Below are 13776 nucleotides of genomic sequence, written 5' to 3' on the forward strand. Positions count from 1 at the left end.
AAAAACAAAAACTATGTGTCAAGACTCAAACCCACACTGTGCTGATCAGAACACAAGAACTCAAGTCTGGTGTACTAGTTTAGTGTACATGATACAACAAATGTTTCAATAGCTAGCAATGCAAAGGTCCTCGGTTCAAATCCCACATACGTTCTTACCAAGTGTTTTTACTGTTTGAATAATTATCCTCATCTTTGTAAAGTATTTCACATTTGTAGTTATTGAGAATTGTTTTTATCTTGCAGAATTGTTGTATTTTTCCAGAATGTATCCACCTTAAACCAGTCAAAAAAGGAATACACTCTCAATAAGTCAAATAGCTCTTTTACTTTGACCTTTGACCTGCACTTACCATTGCTTGGCTAACGTTTCCCCCCGTAGCTAAGGACTTGAAAAAACTACTGCCGTACACCAGTTCAATGTCCACCAGGTCAACGACCTCTAATTCCTCCTCCGTCCTCACGTCTACAAGGTGCAGACGTTCAGTGGTATCTATGGCAACCAACGTCTTGGGATTGAACCACTGTGAACAAGATAAATTTAATAAATGGAAATTTGCATCGAGGATAAAGAATATTAATTTTTGGAAGATAAATTTGTTATCAAATGCACACTTGTGGAAAATGGAACAATAGCGTGTATGTTCTGCCTCGTTGGATATGGGACACAGAAGCACTTAAATTTGGTTTGTATTCCATTCACAATTGTGTGATTACTAATTTTAAATAATGTGCCCATTGTCAAGGGCAGGCCTCGAAATTACCCTTGGCAATTGCCGTGGTGCCCTGTGCTTCTGCTGTAGTGCCTTGTGCAAGGTTCCTGCGCAAATTTACTCTTTCCTCATAGGGGTGCCCCTTACCAGAGAGGGAGATTGCTGTGCCCCTTCAAGAGCAAAGTTCAAGGCCTGCAAAGGTATAACTTCATGAACACGTAACAAAACGCAAAGCACTGAGAGAACTTGCTTAGCAGATACAGGTTACCAGCCAAATTGCTTTGTTAAAGTGCATATGACTGGTGTCCCGCTAAATTTGCTTAACAAAAAATAACTTCCTGACGATGACTAGAGCAAGCTAGTCGAAACGATGAGAGCAATTAAGAACTCACTCCGTTGTACATGTAGTGCAGTTAATAACAATCCTACAAGCGAAAGCAGTAGCCAAAGCCGATTTTCTACCTAGTTAAAAAGAAGGACAGTTTTTTTCAGAACTGAGAAGCCTACCCAAAAATCCTAAAAGTCTACTCCATGGTAGTAGAATAAAGCGAGACAGTTCTCAAAGAACAAACTCTACCTGGCAAGTAGATACACACATGGTGTTACCGCAAACCAAATATATATTGATACATGTACCTCACCGTGCAATGCCTCAAATCCCATAACAAATAAATTGCCAAGCTAGCAGAATGTATGTTGAAAGTAACTCACATGAAGGGCAATCAAGTTGTATGGAAGCTTTATTGACTGGAGAGGAACTACTTTCACTAATCCATCTTCACTGTACAAAACCTGCAGACAAAACAACAACAAAAAATGTATATAATTAATGTGTTTTAGCACTGTATACTCAGAACTTTCCCGAGTCCTGTGAAAAAATATCACAGGCATATTACTTAGGTGGGATTTGAACCCACGACCCTTGCAATTCTAGAGCAGTGTCTTACCAACTAGACTAACAAGGTTGCCCTGTAGCTAGAGGCAGTTCGAATCCTATGTTTTGGCACCGCAACGATATAAGAGATGTTAAGTTTGCATCAAAAGATTTATATGGTGCACAGGGATCTGGACGACCAGTCAAAGGCACCGGTAAAAATCAAAATCACTGTGGTTCAAACGAGCGATTCAGAAGATAGGTCTTAAGATGGCATTGAATAATGACAGATCAGGGCCCAATTTCATACAGCTGCTAAGCACAGAAATTTGCTTAGCATGTAAGTTCTTCCTCAATAAAAACAGGGTTACAAACCAAATTTCCACGTGATTTTGAGAATAAGCAAACAACAGCTGAATACCAGTAATACCAGTGTAAATTGGGTTGGTAATCCTGTTTTAATCGAGGAAGAAATTTCATGCTAAGCAAATTTTTGTGCTTAGCAGCTCTATGAAATTGGGCCCAAGTGTCCCTGAACTCATCTGGCAAGGAATTCTAGAGACAGGGCACACTGCTGGAAAAGGCCCGGTCCTTTAGCTTGCCAGGCGAGTTTTGGGAACAGATAAAATGTGTGATGAAGAAGATCCGAGGCCTGGGAGTAGGTTGTGAAGTTGTAACAGGGCCCAATTTCATAGAGCTGCTTAAGCACAAAATTTTGCTTAAGCGAAAAAATCCTTGCTTAGTAAAATCAGATTACTGGCCAAGACTCTACTCAATTGTTATGCTAAGTAAACAACAGCTAAATACCAGTCACAAGCAATGTATATGGCATGACATTTTGGCCAGTAACATGTGTAAAATAAGCGTGCTACTTTCAGGCTTAAGCAAAATTTTTTGCTTAAGCAGCTCTATGAAATTGGCCCCAGGTCTTGTTTGTAAGATGGAGCAAATCCATGAAAGGTTTTGAATGTAGTTTTTGGTTCAGAGACATTCAAAAACTAAATTTGTTAATTTTTTGGGGGTACCTGGTAAAAGTAGACCATGTTAGTCCTTGCGAATGCCAGCACTGGATCCACAACCCGATCAGTGTCTTTTCCCTGGATGACGACAAACTGCCATGCCAGGAGAGGTAGCGTGGACGAATCACCCTGAGAAAAAACAGCATAAAAAGTATATAATTAAGCTTGGGCGATACCCCAATATTTTTGAATATCGGGATACTAATTTGGAAACGATTTCGATACCGGATCGATTTGGTTTTAATCGAAATATCGATATATCGCGATATATCGCGATATCGATTAAGTATCGCAATATCGTGATGTATTTCCTAGCTGAGACATCTTGCACCCCATAGGTTTTGAGTAAAACCAGAAGAACAGGTCATTAGAACACCTCTCTTATGCTCTTCTACAACTTTCACTGGGAGTTTGAAGACTGATGATGTCAAATTTAATTAATCGCGATTATATCGAATATCGCGATATATTGTCGGCGATATAACGCGAATAAAATAAATCGATATCGCCCAAGCTTATATATAATAGCTTGAGTGCAAAAACATCATAAAAACAGCACTTAAAGACACTGCCATCGATTTCACAAAACTCTTCCTAACTTAGGATTAATCTTATGACTTAGGACGAATCCCAACCCTGCATTGTAGCATGCAGACCTTAAGATTAATCCTAAGTTAGGACGAGTTTCTCGTCCCAACTCGAGATAAGACGAGGCCTAACTCTTTGTGAAATCGACGGCTGGACACTATTGGTATTTGTCAAAGACCAGTCTTATCACTTGGTGTATCTCCACATATGCACAAAATAACAAACCTGTGCAAATTTGAACTCAATTGGTCACCGAAGTTGCGAGATAATAATGGAAGAAAAAACACCCTTGTCACACGAAGTTGTGTGCTTACTGATGCTTGTTTTTGGGAACTCAAAATCTAATTCTGAGGTCTCAAAATCAAATTCGAATATTTTACTGGAAAATTACTTTTTTCAAAAACTGTGTTACTCCAGAGGGAGCCGTTTCTCACAATGTTTTATACTATCAACAGCTCTCCATTGCTTGTTACCAAGTAAGTTTTTATGCTAAAAATTATTTGGAGTAATTACCAATAGTGTCCAGTGCCTTTTAAAGGCAAAGGTTTTTGGAAACGTTCGATTGTTTTAATCCTGTAAATGTAGATATTATACAATAAAACTAACATGTTCAAGTATCATTTAAAAAGGTGGTAACAATCAGATAAAAACCTACCTTGAGTTGTTTTGTGAATATCACAGTTAGCTTCGGCCGAACACTGACAATAAAAACCTGTTAAATAAAAAATAATATAATCACTACTTCAAGAAAAAAACATTGGACTATAAGGATCTGTTCATTGCATCTGAGCAATCATCCTTACTCCATGTTCAGATATACAGCCAAATTATTTCTTTTCACATTTCATTTTTATCTTTCTCTTTCATGTCTGTACACTTTTTTTCTTAAACCTAATCCCAGTGTCATTTTCTTGAAGTCCGATGAAACACAGTGCAACATGTAGACAAAGTGGGCCAAGTTTCATAGAGCTTAAGCACAAAAAGGAGTTAATCAATTAGTCAACCGCAGAGACAGCAACGGTCTGTCGCGCCAAATCTCCTGTGTCCACGTCCTACAGCCTCACGCCACATGTGGTCGATTTCACTAGGCCAGCCAAGTTGTTGGGCCCAGGATACTCGTGGGCGGCCTCTAGGTCTCTTCCAGCCAGGAGCTGGTGCTAGGCCTTCCCTGGAGTTGATGGCAATGCTTAGAGCTTTTTTAGCTGGGATGTTGTCAGCTAGGCGAGCGACATGACCGAAGAAGGCAGGGCGGCGGCGTTGAATTAGTAGGTTGATGGGGGGCAGACATGTTCTTTGGGTGACCTCATTGTTGTCAACGAAGTAGTTAACCACAACAAAAATGATTCATGATGCATGAATCTGTGACTGGCATACTCAACGGGACATACCTCAAACATGCCCGACGTTCGAGACGCCTCCAAAAGTAGGCATAAAAAAACCTCAAGTCTTCATACCTTAGAGAGTGTTGCCATGGCTAGGATGGCCATTTCCTTCATAGGATGTTCCTTGATTGTACTGTGAACATGAAGGGGTGCTATGGTCGCCATCTCTCCACGACTACCAGCAATAAAAAAAGACTATCATGACATGGTAAAACATTTATGTCTTAAAAACTTTAAAAGCACTGGACACTATCGTTACTTGCTCAAAATAATTGTTAGCATACAAACTTGGTAACGAGCAATGGAGAGCTGTTGATTGGATAAAACATTGTGAGAAACGGCTCCCTCTGAAGTAGTGTAGTTCTTTTTTTACAAAGAGGTAATTTCTTACTCAAATATTAAAAGGCTTCAGGCCTGAAGTCTTTTATGTTTGTCTAGGCATCTGAAAGCACACAAATTAATTGTTCAAAAAATGTGTTTTTTCTTTCATTATTCTCTTGCATTTTTGATAACCAATTGAGTCAAAATATTCACAAATTTGTTATTTTATTCATATGTTGGGATACATCAAGTGAGGATACTGGTCTTTGACAATTACAAAAGATATCCAGCGCCTTTAAGAGGGGCTTCAAGGTCAAATTCAGTTATGTGATCCATTCAATTTGCAATAAATAGAGTCCTCATGATAATAGAGGAAAACTTAGATTTTAAGTTGTTAAAATAACGAATTTCAGAAAGAAAAAAAAAAATTCAATTTAATTTCTATCAGAAGCAAAGTTTAAGCTTGACAATAGAACAGGCTGATGCCTTTACTATAGAAATCCATTACACACTGATTTTCAGTTTGCCCACGGGTAAAGAGACACAGGTTACCATACCTGCCAGAGAAGAGACATCTGGATTCACACGTTCTCATTCCCATGACCCGTTTGAAGCTCAGCTCAAATACAGAACCACCGCTGTCGCTGCAGATCGCCATCGTGGGATCATCGCTGAACTATAGAGACAGAACCAATAACTTAATATAAATGGTTGAGCAATCTATTAGATCACCTGACCCAAACCTATTACTGTCGGCAGAAGAGTGTGGGTTTGAATCCTGGGCCCAATTTCATAGAGCTGCTAAGCTCAAACAATTGCTTAGCATGAAATTGTTGCCTTGTGAAAAACAGGATTACCAACCAAAGTTTCACGTGATTTTTAGGATAAGCAAACAGCTGAAAACCAGTAACAAGCAATATGCAACAAATAGAAATTTGGTTGATAATCCTGTTTTTATATCGAGGGAGATTTCATGCTAAGCAAATTTTTGTTTAACGCACTTCAGCTAGGCAAATGCCTTGTAAAAAGACGGACTGTAAAGGGGGTAACCCTGTTTCAACACCAAGAGTAGGTGGCAACATGCTCACGGTGACAGTTGTTTTGGGTTGATAGCCCAAATCAGTTGAGCGGTGGTGTTCGATGATATCTCATTAAACCAAATTAACAATAAACTATTATCATTACATCTTGATGTTCTTTTTACTTGACTTAGAAGGCATTTGGCCAGCGAATCACTGTTGTTAACTCCTCTTGCGTATATACCTGAATATGAAGGACTGCAGAACCTGGGGGATGGGCATCTGTGATGGTGCGTAGAAGCTTGCCACTAGTTAAATCCCACATGGTGATCTACATGTAATACAGAAAAAACACAAAATTGATAGAAAAACCAATTTGCTGAACAATACTCACTAAAAAGCATAAGACAGGTATGATATTTATTCCGTGTCTGTTTGTTTTACTCTAATGTTTAGTGGGCATGTATGCCTGTTCGATGGTTGTCCTTTTGACATTATTTTAGTGAGAAATTACTTCTTTCTTAAAAACGTTATTTCAGAGGGAGCCGTTTCTCACAGTGTTTTATACTATCAACATCTCTCCATTGATGTGGCACAACTGTTTCAGCCGTTGCTCTCGACCAATAGGAATGAAGAAACTGTCTTATAAGAAAAGGTGCAAGGTCGCGTGTCACGCCCATGAATTAACACTTTTTACCGGTCATAAACAAAGGTTTATACACACCCACGGGACGAACTCTCCACCAATAGAAATAGCGAAACTGTTTGAGGTATTTATGAATAACAGACAGTCATTACAAAATGCAATAGTCACCTGTCCTCTAGCAAACCCAGCCAGAAGTCGACTACAATCATTGTTGATACCCAATGTTGATACTGCACCATACTGAGTTCCTAGTGCTGTACTCCCAAGACACCATTTTAACACTTGATTTGGATCTAAAGCAAAGGAAAGATACATTGTTTAAAAACAAGGAACCATAATTTTTACTTGATATAATTCTATTTTATTCTAATATTGCTGTGCAAGTTTGCCCACAACAAGGCTAAATGCAACTCTTGGTATAGGGACACAAGAAAACAACTTGGGGAAGCTGAAGATAGGATTGGATTTTACTCACAAATATACACTTAAAACGTAATAAGTATTTATTTTCTATGGCCCCCTGGACATGTTTTTTTCCTCTGACACTGACTATGTCAAAGGCACAATGGGCAAGAGAGAGAGCCTGGGGAACCCATCAAAGCTTAAACAAAACCTAAAACCCTTCAGCTTCCAAAGACACTGCCCATTGATCCCACCGGTTTGTGAGGTGCTACGCTGCCCCCATACACCCACCCTTTCGACCAAGCTCTCGACAAAGTTAGCCGGCATCCAATTTGCCCTGGCTACAACCTTGATTGTGATCAACCTTAGCCCTTTGTGAAAATGATCAAAAAGCCTGTATTATAAGCCATATAGGCCTTGGCTTTATTATGGTGTCCTACTTTTGACATCATTTGTGTCTAATTCATATTCATAAATACCTAAGACAGTTTATCTATTTTGATTGGTCGAGAGGGCATCACGAGGTATTGTTTGAACGGATGACATAACACCAGTAAAAAGTGTTATAACATGGGGCGTGACATGCGCGCTTGCACCTGTGTGTATAAGACAGTTTCTTCATTCCTAATGGTCGAGAGCAACAGCCGCAACAGTTGTTCCACATCACGCAATACGCGCGACGTGCACAGCATCTCTTTATAAGGAGTTTACTCGAGGGCCTAACCATTTCAGAGCTGGAGGGGTGTTGTGTTGAAAGAAATCATTGAACAATTATAATTTTTGCATTCATTTTACCTTTTGACCAAAAAGTGTTGATGTTTTTTGACCAAAAAGGTATTTATGAATGGGAATCAAAGTGTGTTGAATCAGATTCTTGATAACTTACCTCGACTTCGTCTCAGTAAAATTATCAAGTCCAGGCCTCGGCGCAGGTTTAAACCACTAGTTGAAAACCTCTTCGGCACACATTGATTCCCTTATTAACAGATTCTCTAGTGGTGATATAATAGAAAAATCAAACAAACAAACAAACAAACAAAAAAACTTACCAAAGACAAGAATAAGGCCATGTGAGGTTCCTACTGCTATGTACTGAGAGATTGCCATGGCTGACGGACTTCCTGCTTGTACACGATCCTATGACAAAAAACACACGCATTTGTAAATACCTCTTCCGGTCAGATTTTGAAGAGCCAATCAAATCATCCAGCTTAAGGAATAGACCGATCCAGTAGGCTCCGCCCATGACGCACGTGTAAGCAAGAACACGTGGGGCTCTTCAATGCCTTTCTGCACAACTCTGCCGCGCGCGCCAAGATATGCGCACGCATGTCGGACCTTATTTGTCAGACCTTCCTTGCGTTGTGATTGGTCAATGCACAATGGGGCGGAGCTTAGTGGATCGGTCTATTGTTACACTGTTGCTATTATGTTTGGTATTCGAAGCAGTAATTGTGCACAATAAACAAAGAAATATGATTTTTTGTTTATAGGGAGCACTCAAAGGGGATGCGACCTGCTGTCACAAGGATAGCTGCATTGTGGATAATTTGTACCCTGTCCATCTACTTCAGGGGCAGTAGACTTTTATCTTGGTGCGGCCATCTTGATTTTCTCCCATTCATCAACTCAATGTAATCAAAGCGAGGCTGGAAGGAAAAATAGTCTGGTTCCATTTTGTACAACGGATATTAGCATCCATTACTAGGACACAGGGAACATAACCAAGATGGTGGCAACATGTGCTAGGCAGGGTTTAATGGACTGGTCTACTTTGCTTTAAAAAAAAAATTATGATTCTTACTGATGCAGACATGAGCTGGGATGAGATATTCTTGAGTACAACATGTCGGATGATAGAACCATGGTTCGGATACTGTACGCTCTTTTTCCTCCCACTGGAAAGATCAAAATCAAAAAGGTTAACAACTTTGCCCAATATGACACTTTATGATGGAGTACAATCACACAAAAACGCAGAGTTTTCAACCATAGCAATGTCTAGGGTTGGGACAGTTAACATTTTAACAGTAAACAATTGTTCAAATCTGTTTCCAATTTTCCTGATTAAATCTAGCAATTGTTTGATTAGTGCATTGGCATGGTTGATTAGAACTACCCTAATTTGAAGGCGCTCCAAGAAAAAAATATTAAAGATGAAAATAACCCAGGGGAGACTGGGAGCTGAAGGTAGGAATTGATATTCTTCTTAAAACAGTCATGTATGAAGATTGTAGGATGGAGGGAAATATGCACAGGCAAGGAGTTCCAAAGAGACGCAGTACATGGGATAAAGCTGTTGGAATGGCTCTTTGTTCTTTATCTCACCAAAGCCACAGTGTATGGGTAAGACAAAGCAGAAAGCCTTTTGTACTCACTATTTATGAGGAGACCTGCTCGGTGTGTTGGGTTCAGATACTGGGGCTGAACCATCGCTGGTCTGACCATAGAGACTCAAAGACTGTGCATCGATATCAAACGGCTCATCATTCTAAAAGGATTTAACAAAAAATAATATATCAAAGTTTGGGTATTTTTTTACAGACCTGGTTTTTACATTGGGGCCACTTCTGCAATGGCCCATGATGAATAATTCCAGTGAACGATTTTCGCCAGCAATTTTGCATAGCAAAATGTAAAGATTTAATTTGTTTGGTGCCCACTGAAAACTGAATCTCAAAGGATGATTGTTGAGTAGCAACTGGTACATTTTGTGTAGCAATTTGATCTGCTAAACAAGGGAAATCAGCCATTGAACTACCATCCATTCGGTTGCAGAATTCCATGCGGCCGCTGACCAGAAGCTAAAATCCATTTCTAAGTTATATTGGCCAATAAGGTCATGTCACTTGAGGCAATGCACAGGCTACCAGTTCCAGACAATCTCAGATAAGAAAACTCATTCACAGTTTTCTCATTATTTCCTTAGGTTGTGAGTTACTCAAAGTAATTTGTGCTGCTGAAGTGGGACAACTTTCCATATCCTGTCACCACTTTGTCACTCATTTTTACAAAAAGGGATATATCATTGAGGTAAATTAGATACAATATATCATTTCACATCGAATGTAAAAGTGGTGGAGTGATACGGACACTTTTGCATGAAGTGTTCTTTTGTGCATGCGTGCAGTTGGTTGCCTCAAGTTGCCTGAAAATTACTCTGTGTGAACTGGAGGCATATATGCTTCACGACGTATGATGCCCAATTCCGCGCTCTCGTGGTTGGGTTCATCCAAGCTGAAAGGGGGAGGGGGAATGTTTTTTACCCTAACCCAACCCCAACCTTCCCCCACACACTACTGTCAATCCTAACTCTAACCCTACCCTATCCCTAACCCTAACCCTAACCCTAACCCTAACCCTAACCCTAACCCTAACCCTAACCCTAACCCTAACCCTAACCCTACCCCTACCCCAACCCTACCCCTAACCCTACCCCTAACCCTATATTCTAACCCTATCCCTACCCCAAACCCTCACCCTAGAATCCAGTCACCCGTGGTTGTGGCTTCAGTATGTGAAGACACACAACCACAGCATTAAATGTGCATGGTTGTCATACGGGTGAAGCCACACAATTACGCCACTGTAATGTACATGGTTGTGGCGCGGAATTGGGCTTCATATGACATGGCCTTTACGGTGAAAAGGTGCTATCCCAATGAGACTTCCAAAGATAATTCAAACTTATTTCTACTTATTTATCAGCCCTTGTACAATGCCAGGCCTGATACTCCACGAAGGTATCAAAGGCAGTAAGCCTTTTTGAGATATGGCCAACACAATGCTACAACACTTTAAAGTTGTGGTAAATTTGTGCGTATTGACCATAGAAATAGAACGTATGTTATTCAGTGAAGTGCGCATTTTAGGCGACAAGGCGCTTACACGTAAACCTAATGACCACCAACATGGTGAGCGTGGCATCAGTCGCGGCGTGTGACGCGCGCGTATCACGTCTGCCATACCTCAAAAAGGCTTATTGCCTTGAACCTCTCTGGTCATTGTCTTGGTGCCCTTGAAATGCCCCATTACCAAGGAGAAAATGGTGCCCTTGCCCTTTCAAAAATGAAGCATACAGGCCGTCCATGCTATTACTTACCTCATTCAAGATACTGTCTAATGTTGGAGCTGAATCCAACTCTGGAATGTCAAACTCATCATCATCAATCTAGAAAATAACATGAAAAAAAACACAGAAACATAACAGCTAAGCTTGCCTGTTTCTATAATCGCATGTTTGTCTTGTCTCCAAGTTTGTAGTTTGCCCGTCTACTATTTCTTCTACAACAAGCCTTCACTTAATCTGACAGCTTCAAACTCTCTTTTATATTTTGGTCTCCACTTCATTTTCCGTGTTGATTATTGTTAGAACAAAGAGTTAACCCATTCGCTTACCAAATCCAAACTACAATAAATAATAGGGATAACTTTCCATATGGCGCCACCCCTTTTTCACTCTTCACCACTGAAGACTCTACTATATATCTTTTCTTCCAAACTATCCTTTCTCATATACTTCAAACATACTTCTTTGTACTACACTCTATGCAACAGAGCATGGAAAGTTTGGCATGCTCTCTTCACCACTGAAGACTCTACTATATATCTTTTCTTCCAACACTATCCTTTCTCATATACTTCACATACACTTCTTTGTACTACACTCTATGCAACAGAGCATGGAAAGTTTGGCATGCACTCTTCACCACTGAAGACTCTACTATATATCTTTTCTTCCAACACTATCCTTTCTCATATACTTCACATACACTTCTTTGTACTACACTCTATGCAACAGAGCATGGAAAGTTTGGCATGCACTCTTCACCACTGAAGACTCTACTATATATCTTTTCTTCCAACACTATCCTTTCTCATATACTTCACATACACTTCTTTGTACTACACTCTATGCAACAGAGCATGGAAAGTTTGGCATGCACTCTTCACCACTGAAGACTCTACTATATATCTTTTCTTCCAACACTATCCTTTCTCATATACTTCAAACATACTTCTTTGTACTACACTCTATGCAACAGAGCATGGAAAGTTTGGCATGCTCTCTTCACCACTGAAGACTCTACTATATATCTTTTCTTCCAACACTATCCTTTCTCATATACTTCACACACACTTCTTTGTACTACACTCTATGCAACAGAGCATGGAAAGTTTGGCATGCTCTCTTCACCACTGAAGACTCTACTATATATCTTTTCTTCCAACACTATCCTTTCTCATATACTTCACACACACTTCTTTGTACTACACTCTATGCAACAGAGCATGGAAAGTTTGGCATGCTCTCTTCACCACTGAAGACTCTACTATATATCTTTTCTTCCAACACTATCCTTTCTCATATACTTCAAACATACTTCTTTGTACTACACTCTATGCAACAGAGCATGGAAAGTTTGGCATGCTCTCTTCACCACTGAAGACTCTACTATATATCTTTTCTTCCAACACTATCCTTTCTCATATACTTCAAACATACTTCTTTGTACTACACTCTATGCAACAGAGCATGGAAAGTTTGGCATGCTCTCTTCACCACTGAAGACTCTACTATATATCTTTTCTTCCAACACTATCCTTTCTCATATACTTCAAACATACTTCTTTGTACTACACTCTATGCAACAGAGCATGGAAAGTTTGGCATGCTCTCTTCACCACTGAAGACTCTACTATATATCTTTTCTTCCAACACTATCCTTTCTCATATACTTCAAACATACTTCTTTGTACTACACTCTATGCAACAGAGCATGGAAAGTTTGGCTTGCACTCTTCACCACTGAAGACTCTACTGAATATTTCTTCCAAAACTATCCTTTTTTTTATATACTTCACACACAATTCTTTGTACACTCACTCCACAGCCAACACCCTGAACCTTTCTCATGGTAAACTTACCCCCGATTATGCAAATTAACTGTAAGGTTAAACTTGAGGTTCACTGCTCCTCATGTTGGGGTATCCCCTCTGGGTCAAACTTGCGCATAATGAATAATTAATAATGACCCCGTACAACCATAGCCAATTGGGTCCTGGCACAAAACCCATCATGAATATTTACACCAAGTTAAAAAGGACCTTAACAAGTTTTTGCACCAACTGATGGAAAGGATATTCATATTACATTCAAGCACTTGCTTTTCTGTGACAATTATCTTGCTTAGTATTATCTATGTAATATTTTGTTTACATTTTATTTCAAGAAATGTAATATGAAATAAAGTTTTACTTGAATTGAATCGAATTGAATTTAATATAAAAATTTAGTGCAAAGTCCTAGCCCAACTCGAGTTTTGGTGCACATACATGTTGTATGTACATCAGTTTAGCAGAGGGTGGATTCGACTTACTCTTAGAACTATGAGGTTCATTCCACTATCGGAACAAACCTCATAGCTCTAGGAGTAGGTTCGACTCAAGTCCCGGTCTTGATTCTTGACCACTTGTATCCTTGGACAAAACACTTAATTAATAACTATTTTGTCCTCCAGAAGGGATGAAAAGCAACATAATGATGTAATAAAACGATCTGTCCATTTGTAGATCAGGTCAAAATATGAAAAAACATTTGTTGAAATTGTCTGATACCCATCTCCTCAGACTCATATCAATTATAAAGTAACAGGACAATGTAATGTTGACACTTTTGCTGTCATAGTCAACTTCCTAATCTAATTCTAAGTGGACAAAAAAACAGTCACAATCTGTATTGATTGATTGATTTGATATTGTTATTTATATACCAGTTCAAAAGACATTCAAAAGTACAGAAAATATTGTTAA

The 13776-nt window shown here is 39.4% G+C and overlaps 1 protein-coding gene across 1 annotated transcript in view; it reads right to left on the bottom strand.

The window, feature by feature from the left end:
• The window catches only part of LOC139939864 (vacuolar protein sorting-associated protein 8 homolog), a 38972-nt gene that overhangs the window by 24027 nt on the left and 1169 nt on the right, over positions 1 to 13776 (bottom strand). Inside the window, exons 2-13 of the mRNA XM_071936016.1 lie at positions 11066 to 11134; positions 9342 to 9454; positions 8768 to 8861; positions 8013 to 8100; positions 6730 to 6854; positions 6160 to 6246; positions 5454 to 5572; positions 4648 to 4750; positions 3849 to 3905; positions 2612 to 2734; positions 1424 to 1504; positions 353 to 523 (exon numbers count right to left, since the gene is read on the bottom strand). Coding sequence (XP_071792117.1) covers positions 353 to 523; positions 1424 to 1504; positions 2612 to 2734; positions 3849 to 3905; positions 4648 to 4750; positions 5454 to 5572; positions 6160 to 6246; positions 6730 to 6854; positions 8013 to 8100; positions 8768 to 8861; positions 9342 to 9454; positions 11066 to 11134 — 1230 coding nt within the window. The remainder of the gene's footprint in view (positions 1 to 352; positions 524 to 1423; positions 1505 to 2611; positions 2735 to 3848; positions 3906 to 4647; positions 4751 to 5453; positions 5573 to 6159; positions 6247 to 6729; positions 6855 to 8012; positions 8101 to 8767; positions 8862 to 9341; positions 9455 to 11065; positions 11135 to 13776) is intronic.

This window comes from Asterias amurensis, chromosome 7 (assembly GCF_032118995.1).
Source record: "Asterias amurensis chromosome 7, ASM3211899v1".
NCBI lineage: Eukaryota > Metazoa > Echinodermata > Asteroidea > Forcipulatida > Asteriidae > Asterias > Asterias amurensis.